This window comes from Gadus morhua, chromosome 18, assembly GCF_902167405.1.
Source record: "Gadus morhua chromosome 18, gadMor3.0, whole genome shotgun sequence".
Lineage (NCBI taxonomy): Eukaryota > Metazoa > Chordata > Actinopteri > Gadiformes > Gadidae > Gadus > Gadus morhua.
The window spans coordinates 1,888,356-1,906,119 of NC_044065.1; the positions used below are offsets into that span (position 1 = coordinate 1,888,356).

General features: G+C 46.9%; 2 protein-coding genes across 6 annotated transcripts in view; both read left to right on the plus strand.

The window, feature by feature from the left end:
- The window catches only part of jakmip3 (Janus kinase and microtubule interacting protein 3), a 15,555-nt gene extending 11,694 nt beyond the window's left edge, over positions 1 to 3,861 (plus strand). For 2 of the 4 annotated variants that reach the window (XM_030341077.1, XM_030341079.1), the window contains 9 exons: positions 64 to 162; positions 274 to 333; positions 680 to 745; positions 988 to 1,056; positions 1,251 to 1,328; positions 1,494 to 1,772; positions 2,071 to 2,136; positions 2,267 to 2,324; positions 2,786 to 3,861. In XM_030341077.1, coding sequence (XP_030196937.1) covers positions 64 to 162; positions 274 to 333; positions 680 to 745; positions 988 to 1,056; positions 1,251 to 1,328; positions 1,494 to 1,772; positions 2,071 to 2,136; positions 2,267 to 2,317 — 768 coding nt within the window. In that variant the 3' untranslated portion in view covers positions 2,318 to 2,324; positions 2,786 to 3,861. The remainder of the gene's footprint in view (positions 1 to 63; positions 163 to 273; positions 334 to 679; positions 746 to 987; positions 1,057 to 1,250; positions 1,329 to 1,493; positions 1,773 to 2,070; positions 2,137 to 2,266; positions 2,325 to 2,785) is intronic. The other 2 variants (XM_030341078.1, XM_030341080.1) reach the window with 1 other exon arrangement.
- Positions 3,862 to 5,281: 1,420 nt separating this feature from the next.
- On the plus strand, positions 5,282 to 16,874 carry dpysl4 (dihydropyrimidinase like 4). 2 transcript variants are annotated; one of them, XM_030340804.1, is made up of 16 exons: positions 5,282 to 5,635; positions 7,107 to 7,109; positions 8,657 to 8,745; positions 9,806 to 9,990; positions 10,202 to 10,366; positions 10,450 to 10,511; positions 10,944 to 11,024; positions 11,145 to 11,213; positions 11,652 to 11,772; positions 11,854 to 12,010; positions 12,774 to 12,915; positions 13,224 to 13,308; positions 13,442 to 13,527; positions 13,755 to 13,934; positions 14,285 to 14,450; positions 14,536 to 16,874. In XM_030340804.1, the coding sequence occupies exons 1-16, from the start codon at positions 5,312 to 5,314 to the stop codon at positions 14,625 to 14,627; spliced, it is 2,007 nt and encodes a 668-aa protein (XP_030196664.1). In that variant the 5' UTR covers positions 5,282 to 5,311; the 3' UTR covers positions 14,628 to 16,874. The 2 variants fall into 2 exon arrangements, with proteins under 2 accessions (XP_030196664.1, XP_030196665.1); XM_030340805.1 differs by lacking the exons at positions 5,282 to 5,635; positions 7,107 to 7,109 and adding an exon at positions 7,251 to 7,448.
- The last annotated feature ends 890 nt before the right edge of the window (positions 16,875 to 17,764 follow it).

The window sequence follows — 17,764 nt, forward strand, 5'->3', positions numbered from 1 at the left end:
TGGCTACCTTACATGCTGGTTTCACTGTTTCCATGAAAACAATGAAAACAATCCATGTTTAAGGAGCGGGAACGGCGGTCGCCTGGCATCAACTTCCATCCACTACATTTCCCAGAAGGCATCAGTCCACTTCAGCTCTACTGCGAGGCGGAAGGCGTCACGGTAAGCAAATTATTAACGTGTAATGACACAACGTGGCCACTTGAGTTCAATATAATTTAATATAATGATGTTTTATGATATAATAATATTCTATTACATTGTCTTTGGTAGGAAATTGTGATCAGTGAACTGATGAAGAAGTTGGATATTCTTGGGGATAACGCCGTAAGTGTATGTTGCATTTCCTTCGTATGGGTGTCTAATATATCTCTCACTGTGTAGCTCTCCTGTATCTATAGTGTATCTCTACAATATATCTATATATGTATTTATGTAATGTTATGTAATGTTGTCTTTGTTATTTGGTGATGTAATGACTGTTACGTATGATGTAATGTCTGTTATGTGGTGATTTAATGTCTGTTCTTGTGACATAATTCATGTTATGTGTGATACTATGTGTGTTACGTATTAATTAATGCATTTTATGTGTGAAATTATGTCTGTTACATATTATGCAATGTTTGATGTGTGTGATGCGATGTCTGTTTTGTGGTGGCGTCACATTTGGTTTCAGAACCTCTCCAATGAAGAGCAGGTGGTCGTTATCCATGCCAGAAATGTTCTCACGCTGGCTGAGAAGGTAAGATGACCTGGCAAAACCAACATCACTGACCTAGCCAGCAAACAGCTTCTTGCTAAAACCAATTGAGCCTAGCCAACAAACCATCGCTAGCAGACACCACCTCAAGCTAAAACCAACCCAAACCATGGCTAGATAGCCTTGCTTAATTTTGACCTACTAGTGATAGACTAAGTCGGTACTAGTGATAGACTAATGTTGACCTGCTAGTGATACTTAGTCTGTCTGTCTGTTTTTCTTAGTGGTTGGAGTCCATTGAAGGGACCAAGTCCACTCTACAACAGAAGATGTTTGATATCGAGAGTGAAAAGGTACGCGCAATGATTGTGTTAGCAGTATTGAGTGTGCATTGAAAAGAAGGGTGAGTTAAGACTGGTGTTCTGGTGAGGCCTTCATAGTTGCATGAGTACTCAAGGTGAAGTCAAGTGCACTATTAATTCTTAGTACGAGTTTCTGTAGTCTGACATTTATATTCATCCCTGGTGCGTGTATGCGTGTGTTAAAGGATCTCTTCAGTAAACAGAAGGGCTATCTGGACGAGGAACTCGATTACAGGAAGCAGTCTATGGACCAGGCCCACAAGGTGAGTCCTCCCCTGGCTTCACCTGTTTTCACCTGTCGTGTCCTACGCTCTCACCAAACAGGTAACATTCACCGTCCCGCTGACGCGCTGATGTCTATCTGTCCGTCCCTCTCTGTCCCCCGCCCCCCTCCCCCTGTGTATCGACCCGTCTGTCCCCCCGTCCAGAGGATCATGGAGCTGGAGGCCATGCTGTTTGATGTCCTGCAGCAGGAGGGGGCCGCGGGTTTCGGCGGTTGGAGGGAGGGGGGCGCGGGGGCGTCTGCGTGGAGGATGGAGGGCTGGAAGGCGGAGGGATGCCGCCTGTCAGAGCTGCTGGCGGACGAGGACCGCGAGGGGCTGCAGAGGGCCATGGAGCAGTGGAAGAGAGCCCTGATGGTGGAGCTGCGAGAGAGGGACGTGCTGATCCTCAGGGAAAGGATGGACATGCTGCACCACGCACAGCAGGTGGGCTAGGCTAACGCCACGCTAACAATACAGACATCACAGTAGGTAGAATATTCTACCGCTACACCAACGCTACACTAACAATATACTGCTAATGCTTTACAACACAGCAGGTATGCTACGCTATGTTATACTGCTACACTATACAATACAGTTAGGCTACGCTATACTATACTGCTGATGCTATGCAACACAGCAGGTAGGCTACACTAATGCTACTCATGCTACGTCTTACGCTAGACAACATGACAGTTAACCTTATGGTACACTGCGTCTGTGCGTGTGTTTGTGTGTCCAGAGGAACAAGGAGTTGGAGGAATGGATTGAAGCACAGAAACGACAGATCAAACAGCTAGAAGAGAAGGTATGAATCCTAGTCAGGTGTAACATCATGACTTCAGCGACGTCATGCTATTCTCGGAGGATTCTCGTAACATGTTTGATGTTTGTAACCGGGGACAACACTAACACCTGTCTTTTTCTTTCCCGCTCAGTTTTTATTTTTATTTTTATTCTTTTCTCTGGCCTTCATCCTCTGGTCCTAAAGCGGCGGTGAGTCCTCCATAACTCCTAGCCCCACTGCTACCGAACCCCTAACCTCTCACCCTGAACCCCAAAGCCCGACCTCCCACCTCTAACCCCAAACCCTGAGCTCCAACATGTAACCTCCGACCCTACCAACCCCCTAACTCCAACCCAGAACCTCTAATAACCAAAACCTCTTATCCTGCCTGCAATCTCAAACCCATAACATCTAATAACCCTAACCTTTGACCTCTACCCCTTAACTTCTAACCTCTTCTAACCTTCAACCTCTCACTCTGACCTCTAACCTTTAACACATGACATTGTGGAACCCTAGCTTCTGACCTCTAACCCCTAAACCTCAACTTCTTACCTCAAACCTCAACCGCTTTACCTTTGTCTATGACTTAGTGTATTGTATGTGTATATGTATATTCAGAAACATACACACTAAACTGACAAGGTCTCTGTGTGTCTGCTGCCCTCAGGCCACCAGAGGGCAGTGTGTATTTGAACCAGCGGCTACAGACTCTGGGGGAGGGGCCTATCGCCCCGCTAGCCCTGACGAGAAGACCACCGGCCAATCACAAACTGTCTCAGCGTGGCTGACACTTATTCCTGTTCCAGCCACTTCCCAGCCAATCGGAGCACAGACAGAATCCCAAGCTGGTTCTGACACGTTGGCCTGCCGAGAAGTGGGCGGGGTTTGGCGGTAAAAACATGGTTACCATGCCAACTCTGCATTGGAGCAGTTCAAAAGGACCCGACTTCATAAGGACACCGGTTTATTGAAAGCCTGGTTTATAAAGACTATATTCCGTCTTCTATACAAGAAGAGCCACAGAGAGAACCTTATAATAGTATTAAAGACCTTTATTTTGAGAATGACTATGCACACTCTAGAAGGAAGACAAGGATTGTGTCCTCCCGGTTGGTTTCAAATGGCAGCCCTCTCTCCACCTGCCAGAGGCTTTTGGTGGAGGTTAAAGTTCACGGGAGCAAAATTTGATGGAGGAAATTCTGAGCTGAAGCAGAGCACCACGTCCTTCGTCGTCAGGGTCTTCACACAGCATGCAGAAGAACCACAAGATCGTCTCAAACCAGGGACAACCAGGGACCACCAGAGACCACCAGAGACACCACAGACCACCACAGACCACTAGAGACCTTCTACCTGGGTAACAGCCAGTCCAGGGTCCTGATAACTCACCTCTGGTCAGGAGGAACCTCTCCTCCTTTTCCATCAGTGCAGGACAGGGACATCTGGAACATGAGACCTGCCAACCCGTGCTGAGATCCTTTGTTCGGATCCAGTCTCAAGAACCTGTCTTCAAATTCTGTGTTCAGAACCCGTGATTCAAAGCGGATTCGGAGCAGGGCAAGGAAGGACTCTTTTAGAGTTCATGCCAATCCAGGAACTGTCGTGGACTCGTGTCCACCCCAGACGTGAGCTTGCATCGAGGCCAACGGACACAGACCGGCACGATTGGAAAGGGAGGAGGAACTGGAGTATGAAGGGAAACCGCTCGGAGCTCAGACCAGAGCTCTCCCCCTCCCCCTCCCATCCCCCTCACCCCTCCCTCTCCCCCTCCCCCTCCCATCCCCCTCACCCCTCCCTCTCCCCCACCCCCTCCCCGCCATTTCCTAATATCTTCTATGCTGCGGACGATGCACACTGCGTCCACACGTCTCTCTCCTTGGTGCTTGACTCCTGCAGAAGCCAAACTAGTTTAGGTTTGGTGTTTTTTAATTTGGTTTGATTCCCCACACGGTGCTCCTATCCTTCTGTAAGGAGGTGAGAAAATGCATTGTTTTAAATGGAAGCTGGCGCCAGGCGACGCTGTGATGGTGGGAAATCATGTCTGGGATAGATGAAGATGATTCTGGTATTTTATTATGGGATGTATAGAGAATAAACACAGATCGACTGGTGGTCCAAGTTTCTTCTTGATATCGGGGTTTGTATTTTTTAAATATATATGAACATCTAAACTTCATAACAATAACACATCTTAATCGTAGCTGTTAAGTAATCGAAGCGACACCCAGACAAGCAGAGTGTGTGTGTGTCTGTTTGAGGGTGTGTGTGTGTGTGTATGTGTGTGTGTGTGTGTGTGTGTGTGTGTGTGTGTGTGTGTGTGTGTGTGTGTGTGTGTGTGTGTGTGTGTGTGTGTGTGTGTGTGTGTGTGTGTGTGTGTGTGTCTTTTTGAGGGTGTGTGTGTGTGTCTGAGTCAGTGTCTGTGTTTGTGGGGGGGCCGGGGGGTTCTGGTGACATGTTGAGAGACAGGACATGTTATTTAACAGACAGGAAAGAGGAGATTCTCACAAACACACACTCACACGTACATGCACGTGTACACACACAGAAATCTACAGTTGACCCGATTCTCGAACACAATCTCTTGCAGCCTCTTTCTCCCTTCCTTTCCTCCTAAGCATCTCTCTGCTCCCCTCCACTCTCCTTCTGCCTCTATAGTCCTCTCTACTCTCCTACTCTCATTATCTCTTCTCCTGTCCTCCTCCTACCCCTAGTTCTCCTTCCCTTCTCCTCTGCTCAGCTGCACTCCCTTATAACTCTCGACAGGCGAGTCTTACACGAGCAGGGATTCTCTCTCTCTCTCTCTCTCTCTCTCTCTCTCTCTCTCTCTCTCTCTCTCTCTCTCTCCCTCTCTCTCCCTCCCTCAAATGATAATTTGCTCCGCCTTTCAGCCACACAGGACTCTGACCTCTCCATCTCACTCTCCTCTCTGCTATTCGCACAATCTCCTTCATCCTCATTTCTCAGTCTCCATCCTATTCATTCTCTCTCTCTCCATCTCTCTCCATTACTCTCTTTCTCTATCTTTTAATAATCCATCTCTCCACATCTCTCCGTCTCTCCTATATTCATCTTACTCTGTCTCCTCACCACTCTGTATCCCTCTCTCTCTCTCTCTCTCTCTCTCTCTCTCTCTCTCTCTCTCTCTCTCTCTCTCTCTCTCTCTCTCTCTCTCTCTCTCTCTCCGTCCCTCCCCATGTCTGACCGGGGTGTTCTCTCCCGGGAGGACGATGAGTGCTCCCTGCTCTCTCGCCTGGGGTCAGACTCCCCCCGGCCGCGGGTCAAGTACGGGGGGATGTTCTGCAGCGTGGAGGGGGCGTTCGAAAACAAGACGCTCAACTTTGAGTCCTTCAGCCCGGCCAGCCAGCGCAGAGTCCCCCCCACCCGGACCCCGCGCTGGGACCCCGACTACTGCAGCGACACCGCCTCCGCCTGCGGACCCCCCAACCTCTCCAGCAGCGCCCCGAGGAGAGAGCCGGCGTCGGGCTGCGACGCTCGTACGAGCCTCGTCAAGAAACAGGTAAGCTAACCAGCTAACCAGCTAACCGCTAAACCCTAACTATTAACCCCCTAACCTTAGAATCAGAACTGTAACCTCAGGAATGCCTTCTATCCCCTAACTATAACTATAACCCTGTACATCGTAACCCTAACCCCAGGAATAACTACTAAACCCTTATTATAACCATAACCCATAACATAATAACCCTGACCCCAGGAGAAGCTTCTAACCCCATACAATAACCCCTAACTAATCGCTTACATAATCACAACCCTTATTCCAGAGTAACCCCTACCCCTCACCTACCTAACCCCTAACATCATAACCACAGCCTCAGGAATAATCTCTGACCCCTGACTATAACCATAACTCAACCCCTAACATTATAACCCAAATCTCAGAAATAAACCTCTAACCCCTAACTATAACCCTATCCTACCTCACCGCTGACATCATCACCCTCACGTCGAACCACACCCCTACCCACCTCATATCACAACCATCATTTTGTGGTACTCGTATAATTTAAACTTCAACATGTTACTATATTTAGTTGGTAACACTGGAAGAAGTAGGCATTGACTAACTAAACGGTCTTATATCGTCACCCTCTTAAAGTAATGGCCTAAGTCATATTTTCAAGTTGTTCAGAAAACAGAAAAAACTGAACCATATATAGAGTATATGATATTTATGTATCATTTCAAACACAAAGGTTATGACAATAGATTTCTATTGATATACAAATAATGATGTCAGTCAATTGTGTAACATAAGAGGATAAGATGACTTAGGCCAATTTACGAACATGCCTTTGTGATTTACTAAATTTTGAACCTGACTTGGGCCGAATTAATTCTGGAATAAGTGAGGCAAAACAGTGCATTTCTTTTTTTTCCCACTACTGTAACAGACCATGAGGAAGGGTAGGCCTATGCCACAAACATTTGAATATGCTAGTGGAGCACACATAGACTCAGAGGAGACAGAGGGAAGTTTGGCTGTGAATGGCACTTTAATTCAAAGTGGCCGCCATCTTGAAACGCTCATAAAATTGCCTAAGTCACTCTTGTCTAGTGACTTAGGCAAAATAAATTGGCCTAATTCACACCCTTGACATAGGCCATTACACTAAACGGGTAGGATCACATGATCTGTTCAACTGAGGATGTTGGGGATTTTACCAGAGGTGGCTAGCATCACAAAGAGCTGATTTAGGCAAGAAAATCATTTTGGCAAAAAGGTGACTTAGGCCATTACTTTAAGAGGGTGACGATATCTAACTAATGGTGTTCATGTTTACTAGGGTGTTAACATAACACAAGACATTTAATCCAAACCCTAACCCTTACCCCAACCCCTTGCTAATGCTAAAGATGCTTATCCTGCAATGACGAATGCTAATTAATGGTTTATTTATTTTTTCCCATGGGGATTGAATCATCGTTACCATGGTATTGTCATAATCCCTGATGTCCTTCTAACACAGCAAGTAAGTTTCATCAATCACAAAAGCATTTCCTCTCCCATCCTCCCCTCCTCCGTCTCTCTCCCCTCCTCCTCCCTCCCCTCCCCTCCTTCTCTCTCACCCGTCTCTCTCTCCTCTCCTCTGAATATTAAACAGGGCTAGATACCCAGAAGGGGCGTTGCCGTGCGTGCCTGGTGCTGAACACATTGTCTCGCGTGATCACGTCGCGGTTCTCCGGTAAAAGAGAACAATCAGCATCCCACCGGTAGCGCCTCCTATCCTTTCCTTTACCCGTCGCCTCCTTTTTTTAACCGGACTATAAGCATGTCTTTCCCCGCCAAGAAGACCAACAACAAACCAGCGGTAGGTCAGACAGAACGACTCGAAATCACTGCAACGACGTCAAAGCAACCGCGTCCTTCCAACCCGGGCGGCGGTACAATGAGCGGTTCACCCGCCGGCTCCGTGCAGTTGAACCGGCCCGGTGGTAGCCCACCAGAGTAGCGGGTGTAGCCGGCTGAACCGTGGGGGGTGTTGCCGGTGTGCTCTGCGATGAAAATACTATTTAGCGGTTTAGAGATTTCGCGTCGCTTCACCGGTTTATAAATCTCTGTCTGCATCTTGAGATGCAGACAGGGATGTTTAAACCGGTGAAGTCCCTTCCTCTATCTCATGCTCTCCATCCCTCTCGCTATTTCTCCCTTGCTCTTTCTCTCCCCTACTCTCTTTGTCCTTAGGCTAAGGAACCTTTCTTCAGTCTCCTTGTCAGTCTGCATCACTCTCTCTTTTATACTCAGTGCGTGTGTGTGTGGGGGAGGGGGGGGGGGGGGGGGGGGGGGGGGATGGGGCTAGGGAGGGGGGGTGTGGGTTATTTTTTCAGGACAGTAATGACAAGATAACTCTGACGTGGCCTAGATTGTGTCTGTGTGTGTCCGTTTGTGACCTACATCACAGAGATGGGAGACTGAAACACACAACCATCCTATGAATACAGCTCTATGTTCAAACCTAACCAACAGAGTTCTGAGTTTTTTCAGTCCTTTAACACATTTACCGTCCGCCCTTTACCAGAGTTACAGTTTGGGTTTATCACATCTACAATCTGTCCTTTATCACATCTACAATCTGTCCTCTATCCCAGCTACAGTCTGTCCTCTATCACAGCTACAGTCTGTCCTTTATCCCAGCTACAGTCTGTCCTCTATCACAGCTACAGTCTGTCCTTTATTCCAGCTACAGTCTGTCCTTTATTCCAGCTACAGTCTGTTCTTTATTCCAGCTACAGTCTGTCCTCTATCACAGCTACAGTCTGTCCTCTATCACAGCTACAGTCTGTCCTTTATCCCAGCTACAGTCTGTCCTCTATCACAGCTACAGTCTGTCCTTTATTCCAGCTACAGTCTGTCCTTTATTCCAGCTACAGTCTGTTCTTTATTCCAGCTACAGTCTGTTCTTTACTTCAGTTAGTCTATCCTCCATCACAGTATATCGCCCCCCCTGACTAGTGTAGTCTTCAATAAATCCCCTTAGTGCTGACTGACTTTTGCTGACCTCACATTTCTTTGTTCCAGGGCGACCGCATGATCATCAAAGGAGGAAAGATCGTCAACGACGACCAGTCTTTCTACGGAGACATTTACATCGAGGATGGAGTCATCAAGTAACAACCAGCTTTACATCATCAATATCTACAGATAGATCAGAGCATCACATCATCAATAACTACACATAGCTCCAAGTATTACTCATTAATAACAACAGATAGATCCAATCATTACATCATCTATAACTCCAGATAGATCCAAGTATTCCATATCAATATCTCTGGATGATCCCAGCATTACACCATCAATACATCCAGGTTTAACCACGACCCCGATGTTTTCGATTAGTGAGGGTCGGGATTAATAGGATTAAACAACCGCTGGTCTTCGACACAAATTCTAATCTGGGGGCAACACGATCAAACTCAGAGAAAGTGGCTCTGTTCCTGCTGGCTAGCGGGGTTAAAAGAACATTTCTTCCAATTGGATTAAACTGGCATCCTTCATACTGAAACCTCAACTGTGCATGTTGGTATTCCTCGTGTAGATATTTATTTTCCTTTATTTATATTTTATGTAATGTTTCGTTGTATGTAATGTAATGTTTGCCTTGTGGTCCTCAAGCCTGTATTAAAGTTTATATATAGTAGGCAGAACATATATATATATACTGTATATTGTGTGAGATGGCTCCATTACAAGACTCCTATACTGGTACAAGCCTGCCTTCCATGTTGTGTTTCAAGCTGTTGACATGTTCCATGTCAACAGCTTGAATGGGTCATTTAACTTCTAAGACATAATGAACGTATAACTTGTTATCCATGCGTTAGTCTCCCACCACTCTATCACCTACCACCTGGCTAAAGTCATGGAAACACAAAACCACATTCTGAGCACGGGTTTGGGCACATCTCAGGTTCCAGCTGTACCCGCCCTGATGGAAAGGCAGCATTAGTAAATACCTGTCAGATGCCAGGTCGGTGGATGGGTTCAACCGGGAGGTGTGTGAGCGCTTACTGAGTGAGTGAGCGCTTACTGACTGACTGACTGACTGACTGACTGACTGACTGACTGACTGACTGACTGACTGACTGACTGACTGACTGACTGACTGAGTGAGTGAGTGAGTGAGTGAGTGAGTGAGTGAGTTACGATCGCTGCTTCTGTGTGCAGGCAGATCGGAGAGAAGTTGATCGTTCCCAGCGACGTGAGGACCGTGGACGCGTACGGCTTCATCGTCATCCCGGGAGGGCTGGATGCTAACACCAGCCTCCACGCGCCCCAGGGGGGCATGCACCCAGCGGACGACTTCTACCACGGGACTAAAGCGGCCCTGGCTGGAGGGACCACCATGATCAGTAAGACGACCTCCAGCCATCGACTGACACCTACTAACGCCTACATACTCACCTACTGAAGACTACATACTCATCTACTGAAGACTACACACTCATCTACTGAAGACTACACACTCATCTACTGACGCCTACACACTCACCGACGGATACGTACTGTCCTCCAACCCACCCAACATGAGATCAACTGGATGTCATCCCCTCTTGTCCCCAGTCGACCACGTGCTCCCCGAGCCGGGGACTAGCTTAATGGCCGCGTACGACCAGTGGAGGGATGTGGCCGACAGCAGGGCGTGCTGCGACTACTCTCTGCACATGGACATCACGCGGTGGCATGAAGGTCTCTACGAGGAGATAGAGAGCCTGGTCAAGGACAAAGGTGTGTTTCAGTTGTGTACCTTTGCATCGTCACTGTGTATTCGATTGTATGCAGTGTTATTAATTGTGTGTTTCATGTCTCAGGGGTGAATTCCTTCCTTCTCTTCATGGGCTACAAAGACAAATATCAGAGCTCCGACTCTCAGGTAGGAAAACGCAACATTGTTTTCTGCACCAGGGTTATACAGTATTCTGTACTAGGGTTATAGAGGATTCTGTACCACGGTTATACAGTATCCTATTTAAGGGCTAGACAGAAGAATGTACTAGGGTTAGAAAGTATTCAGTACCAGGGTTAAACAGTATTCTGTACCAGGAACAGGGTTGAGCAACATTCTGTACTCAGGTTAAACAGTTTCATATGCCAGGGTTAAACAACCCCGTCCTGGGGCTAGACAGTGAGCTGTGCCAGGGTCAGACAGCACTCCGTCCTGGGGTTAGACAGTGAGCTGTGCCAGGGTCAGACAGCACTCCGTCCTGGGGCTAGACAGTGAGCTGTGCCATGGTCAGACAGCACTCCGTCCTGGGGTTAGACAGTATGCTGTGCCAGGGTCAGATAGTACTCTGGTGTCTTCCAGATCTATGAGGCCTTCCAGGCCCTGAGAGATCTGGGAGCCATCGCCCAGGTCCACGCGGAGAACGGAGACATCATTAGTGAAGTAAGAGCCTTTCCCACCATAAGATTAAATATTGAAACACCCGTCTCCAAGGAGGAAGAACGGTCGTCATGGACGCAAATAAGATTAATTATTGAGATTAATAAAGAGATTTCATTTCAGGAGCAGAAGAAACTCCTGGAGCTGGGAATTACTGGGCCTGAGGGACACGCCCTGTCCCACCCTGATGAGGTAGACACACACACACACACACACACACACACACACACACACACACACACACACACACACACACACACACACACACACACACACACACACAAACTAGCACACAGTTCAAGGTGTGCAAGGTTGTATGTAAATGTGTGGGCGTTACAGGTGCTATACAGGTGTATGTGTGTGTTGCGTAGAGGTGTGTTGTGGCGTACAGGTGTGTGCTGGTCTGTGGGCCGTACAGGTTTGTGTCGTGTTATCCAGGTGTGTGTAGGTGTGTGTTGTGGTATACAGGTGCCTTGTACTGTATAGGTGCGTACATCTGTGTTGGGTCCGACAGGTGTGTGTTATGGTGTACAGGTGCCTTGTAGTGAACAGGTGTTTACAGGTGTGTCGTTGTGTAAAGGCATGTATTGTGGTCTGCAGGTGTGTTCAGATGTGTGCTTTGTTCTACAGGTGGAGTGCGAGGCGGTGTTCCGGGCGCTGACCATCGCCAAGCAAGCCAACTGTCCACTCTACGTAACCAAGGTGATGAGCAAGGCGGCGGCCGATGTCATCGCGAAAGCCAGGAAGAAGGGTAAGCTCTTTGGTGTCCTGTTGGGACACCAAAAACGTGTGGCGGAACTCACCCCATGTTAATCACGCACCTCTCCTCCAGGTATGGTCGTGTATGGGGAGCCAATCGCAGCCGGCCTTGCCACCGACGGCAGCAACTATTGGTCCAAAGACTGGGCCCACGCTGCAGCCTTTGTGATGAGCCCGCCCCTCAACCCCGACCCTTCCACCCCGCAGTACCTCACCTCCCTGCTAGCCTGGTCAGTGCGGCCACCATGTAGCTTAGCATGCTAATGTACCTCACCTCCCTGCTGGCCTGGTCAGTGCGGCCACCATGTAGCTTAGCATGCTAATGTACCTCACCTCCCTGCTGGCCTGGTCAGTGCGGCCACCATGTAGCTTAGCATGCTAATGTACCTCACCTCCCTGCTAGCCTGGTCAGTGCTGCCACCATGTAGCTTAGCATGCTAATGTACCTCACCTCCCTGCTAGCCTGGTCAGTGCTGCCACCATGTAGCTAAGCATGCTAATGTACCTCACCTCCCTGCTGGCCTGGTCAGTGCGGCCACCATGTAGCTTAGCATGCTAATGTACCTCACCTCCCTGCTAGCTTGCTCAGTGCTGCCACCATGTCGCTTAGAATGCTAATGTACCTTCACCTACCTGCCAGCTTGGTCAGTGCTGCCACCATGTAGCTTAGAATGCTAATGTACCTTCACCTACCTGCCAGCTTGGTCAGTGCGGCCACCATGTAGCTTAGCATGCTAATGTACCTCACCTCCCTGCTAGCTTGGTCAGTGCTGCCACCATGTAGCTTAGAATGCTAATGTACCTCACCTACCTGCCAGCTTGGTTAGTGCGGCCACCATGTAGCTTAGCATGCTAATGTACCTCACCTCCCTGCTAGCTTGGTCAGTGCTGCCACCATGTAGCTTAGCAAGCTAACATCTACTGTATTTCTTGGGAGGTTGTGGGATTTGCAGGGTTACGCAATCTTTAATGCTCACTTCTGCTGTGTCTTAGTGGGGATCTTCAGGTGACGGCTAGCGCCCATGCTAGCTTCTCTACCGCTCAGAAGGCGGTTGGGAAGGACGACTTCTCACTGATCCCAGAGGGAACCAATGGGGTGGAGGAGAGGATGGCCATTGTCTGGGATGCAGCCGTGGTGAGTCATCTCTGACCTGACCTTTGACCCTGAAACCTCTAATGTCAGACTGTATGGTTTTTGCACGCTGGCGGTATGGTACAGCTTAAGACACAATAAAAGCATGAACTTGATGGCGCTGATTTGGTGAAAGAAAGTGTTTAGAAGTTTCAGACATTAACGCTGCCATGTGTCCGTCTGTCCATCTCATGTGTCTGTCTGTCCATCTCATGTGTCCGTCTGTCCATCTCATGTGTCTGTCTGTCCATCTCTGTGTCTGTCTGTCCATCTCTGTGTCTGTCTATCTTTCGCTCTCCGTCTTACTCTAGTCCACAGGGAAGATGGATGAAAATGAGTTTGTTGCCGTGACGAGTACAAATGCTGCTAAACTCTTCAATATCTACCCACGCAAAGGTAACACAATGCAACTCATATTACTTATAATACTACGACTTACTAATTATACTAAAGGTAACATAATATGACTAATAGTACTAATGTAAACATATGATTGGTACAAAAAATGTGTGTGTGTGTGTGCGTTCAGGTCGTATTGCTGTGGGCTCTGATGCAGACATTGTGATCTGGAATCCTAAAGAGCTGCAGACCTTTTCAGCTAAAACACACAATCTGGTAACTAACTAACTAATGAACTAACCATAACTACCGAACTGTGCCCAAAGCTAGTGTATTGCGCTGCTCACCTATTATCTTGCTTAGTCTTGCGCTGCTAAGCTAGTGTGTTGTGAAGTTCTAAACCACGCCGCTAGGCTAGTTGGTTGTTGTGCTAAACCAGAATCTCTCTGCGCTAAGACAGCGTGTCGTCGTAGTGATAAAGCGGTGTCTTGCTGTGTCTTTAGACCGTGGAGATCAACGTCTTTGAGGGAATGGAGGTGCGCGGTGGCCCCACCATCGTCATCAGCGGCGGACGGATCGTTCTCGAGGACGGAAAACTCACCGTCGCCGAGGGAACCGGGCGCTTCGTTCCCAGGAAGGCTTTCCCTGACTTTGTCTACAAACGGATCCGAGCTAGGAGCAAGGTACCGAGCTAGCTCACAGTACTGAAGCGCTGATGGTACTGAGCTAGCTAACGCAACTAGGCTAGCTAATTGTACCGATGAGTTAACAGAACTGAGCTAGCTAACCATACATGGCTAGCTATCGGTACAGAAGGAGAACCGTGCTGAGCTAGCTAATGATACCAACTAGTTAACGGTAGTGAGCAAGCTGATGTTTTGTGCGTTTTTAGCAAGGGTTGGGTAGGTTATTGTATATTTTTGGAAGTTGTTTTGAATGTTGTAAACTGTGTGCGGTGTTTTTTTTATAATTTGTGAAAAGTTCTTCATCCAATCTTGGTAGAGACCAACATCTCGTCCCTCATTTCTGTCAGATGGCCGAGGCTCGCGGTGTACCCCGTGGGAACTATGATGGTCCAGTCCACGATGTAACCAGCATGACAAAATCGGTCCCACCCACTCCTACCACTAGAGGTGCACCCTGCCCCAAAACAATGATCGCCCCCCGAAACCTCCACCAATCAGGTTTCACTCTCGCAGGTATTGATAATGCTGGTCGTCTCTGTGGTATCATCACCAGCACAACCTTATCCCCACTATCTAAACTAAATCCTTTTCTCCTTAGGAACCCAAGTTGATGACCACATCCCTCGTCGCGCCACGCAGAGGATCGTAGCGCCCCCCGGTGGGAGATCCAACATCACCACCTTGTCTTAAAACTTGATTCAGTAATCCTCTCTATAGCAAGATCCTCTTCTGAATCCATCGTTCTGAAACCATGAAGCTCAACATCCTTAATTAACCACGCCTTTGAAAATGTATGCGCTCCCTGCTTAATAACGCTGTAATAACAGCCTGTCAACCCTAACCCTAAACACTGCCTTGCAAAGAATACCTACCCCATGCTTAAAAACACCCTGCTTACCGTAACCCCAAACCTAACCATGACTTGCAAGACATATTGACAGAAATCTCCTCATTAACATACCATCACCACTGTTTAATAACACCTTTAATCCACAGCTAAAAGTACCTTAACTAGCTAATCTAAAATGACATGCTGATTACCTTTGCCTACATTCAAATGTCTGCGACTAGATGATTCCTCTAGATTATTGTGTAATCACAGAGCCTGTCTCTTTCAGTTTAATTTTCTTAGAAGGTTTCTTTGTCTTCATCCCTTGCCACTGACAACTGGAATTAACTAGCCCGTTAAGAAACAAACTAGCAATATTGTAAACAAACTAGTTCCTCCGGAAACTAACTAGTCACTCTAGAAACTAGCTAGACCTCTCAGAAACTATCTACTTCGTTTAGAAACTAGCTAGACCTCTAAGATACAAACTTGTCCCCTCAGAAATGAACTATGCCATCCAGAAACAAACTAGCCCCTTTAGAAACTAGCTAGTCCTCTCAGAAACAAAATAATCCCCTCAGAAACAGACTACACAAACAAACTAGACTTCTCAGAAACTAACTAGTCCTCTCAGTCACTAACTAGGCCATCAAGAATCAAACCAATTCCTCCTAAAACAAACTAGTCCCTCAAGAAACTAGCTAGTCCTCTCAGAAACGATCTAGTCCCTCCAGAAACAAACTTTTCTGTAATCTTAATTAACTAGCGCTACATGAAGTAGCATTACCCAACTATGACTAGCTTGTTGAGTTGAACTTAATCACCACATAGTGTTTGCCACATATTCCATTCTGCTTGCCATCTCGTTGGAGGATCGATAACGCTAGCTTTTATTAACTAACTTGAACCAACTAGTCAATGTCTCCCACCTGCGGTACCTCAACTATACCAGCAGGTGGTACTGTTACACAGGCTCAGAACTGTTCCCATGCCAGGAATATGTCAGGTAGCATTTTTTAATAATTTTTACATTTTATATACAAACATTAATGTGGTATATGCCTGACTATATATTATGGTTGTATAACACCCCCCTCCTCTTCTTAGACTGTTTGTAAGGAATCATTTTATATTTAATTTTTTTATATTTTTTACATAGTTTTATGAATCCTAAGGCATTTTGTAGCTGAAGTACAATGTCACAGGTTTCGCCATTTTACATCATGTCAACTAGGCTATTGGCAATGGTTTCAAACATACTATTCTCGCTGACTCTTTAGTATGCTAGTATGCAGTTCAGCAAGCAGCCAGAGTCCAGCTCTGATCCAAGATGGCTCTTCAACGGTTGGATCGGCAGCCAATCTGGGCTAGAGCCATGGCTCCAACCTGGGTTATAGTCAACTCCATCCCAGGCCAGGCACCCTAGAGCCACCCAGTAGACGTCAGCCATGTTGGATCAGAACAACATGGAGCCTGGGGCTACCCGATCCTCAGGGACCAATCTCAAATTAATTGTATAGTTAACAATTATTGAATGAATAGTGAATAGTGGGGAATAGCCCCCGAGTCCGTAGGTCAATGGGGCTATTCACGAAGCCTGAGGGGTATAATAGTTTTAGTAGGCCTATATACTACACGTGAACACTCCAAAAATAAACAAGATAACGTTTTTTCCAGGATTTATTGTTTTTTCAGCGGTTTATTTGGTTTCATTAGCGTCACGAGATGACGTCACACAATATCTTGAGTTTGAGAACTCAATCATGGGATATTGCCCAATATCCTAAGATAGCGAACCAATCAAATTCCGCCATTTTAGGAGGTTCACGTGTAGCATAATACTGGATATCTGCCAGTAGCTGCCGTGAGCGTTATCTTTGGAAAGCTTTTCGTCCCATGGATCGGCCAGGTCAGGGGATCGGGTGGCCACAGAGATGACGTGTGACCCTCGGTTTGCTCTCTCTACTTCCTGTTTTGAATGTAAGCCCACTTCCTGTTGTGAATGTAAACGAAATTCCTGTTGTGTGTGTGTGTGTGTAGAACCACTTCCAGTTGTGATAACGATAGCGCTGAAGTCCACTAATAAACTTCGGGCAGAGACGCTGTCAGTCTGGCTTTGAATTCCTTACTGACCCACAACCTCCTCATGACCTCCGACCTCATGACCTGTGTGCCCATGACAACGACAGGACCTGATTAAAGATGCTGATACAGTTACCGATAAAGCTGACACACCTTTTTTTGTTATCATTGATATAGATTTTACCTTGATCTAGCATCAGGACTTTGGACATTCTGATTTTTTAATATTCTGCGTTTCTAAGAACATTAATGACTTGACTTTAATGATTAATAAATTCCATCTTGTCTTACACTGATTTAGCCCACTGCCCTCTAGTGGCCACAAGTGACTATTACACGCAGGATTCGCGCCATAACCGACCTTATGTCGTATCCATGGTGACAGAAATAGGTGATATCGCGTCTTCCGATCGTAGATATTACAAAGAAACCAATCACAACCAATCAGCTTTCAGCCAGTGGTAGCTCACAAACCACTCTGGCTCTGCAGACGATCTCTAATGTTTATCTGGAATACATTAGAGATCGTAAGTAGAACCAGAGCAGTTTATTTTGGTGAGCTTCGTCGCCAGCAGGTAGCGCCAGAGTGCCGCGAAAAAATGTCATCGCATAAAAATTACGTGTCAGAAACAAGTTGCGGTCAAAGTTCAAATGAGCGCTGAAGCATCAGGTCACGGTGTGAATGAAAAGCCCTGGTGAGATCTCCTCTGTGTAAAGTGCCTTCACATTCGTTTATTTATTGAAGATAAGTCATTTTCTGTACTATGTGGGAATTATACTGTGTCATTGAAGGGTTCTCCAATGTTTCGATTGCCCACTTTTTTCATAAATGGGACACCTTTCAGGCAATACATTTTTACATTATATGCAATATTCAGAGGTGTAAGAATATTACAGCTTTCCTCGAGCGATAATA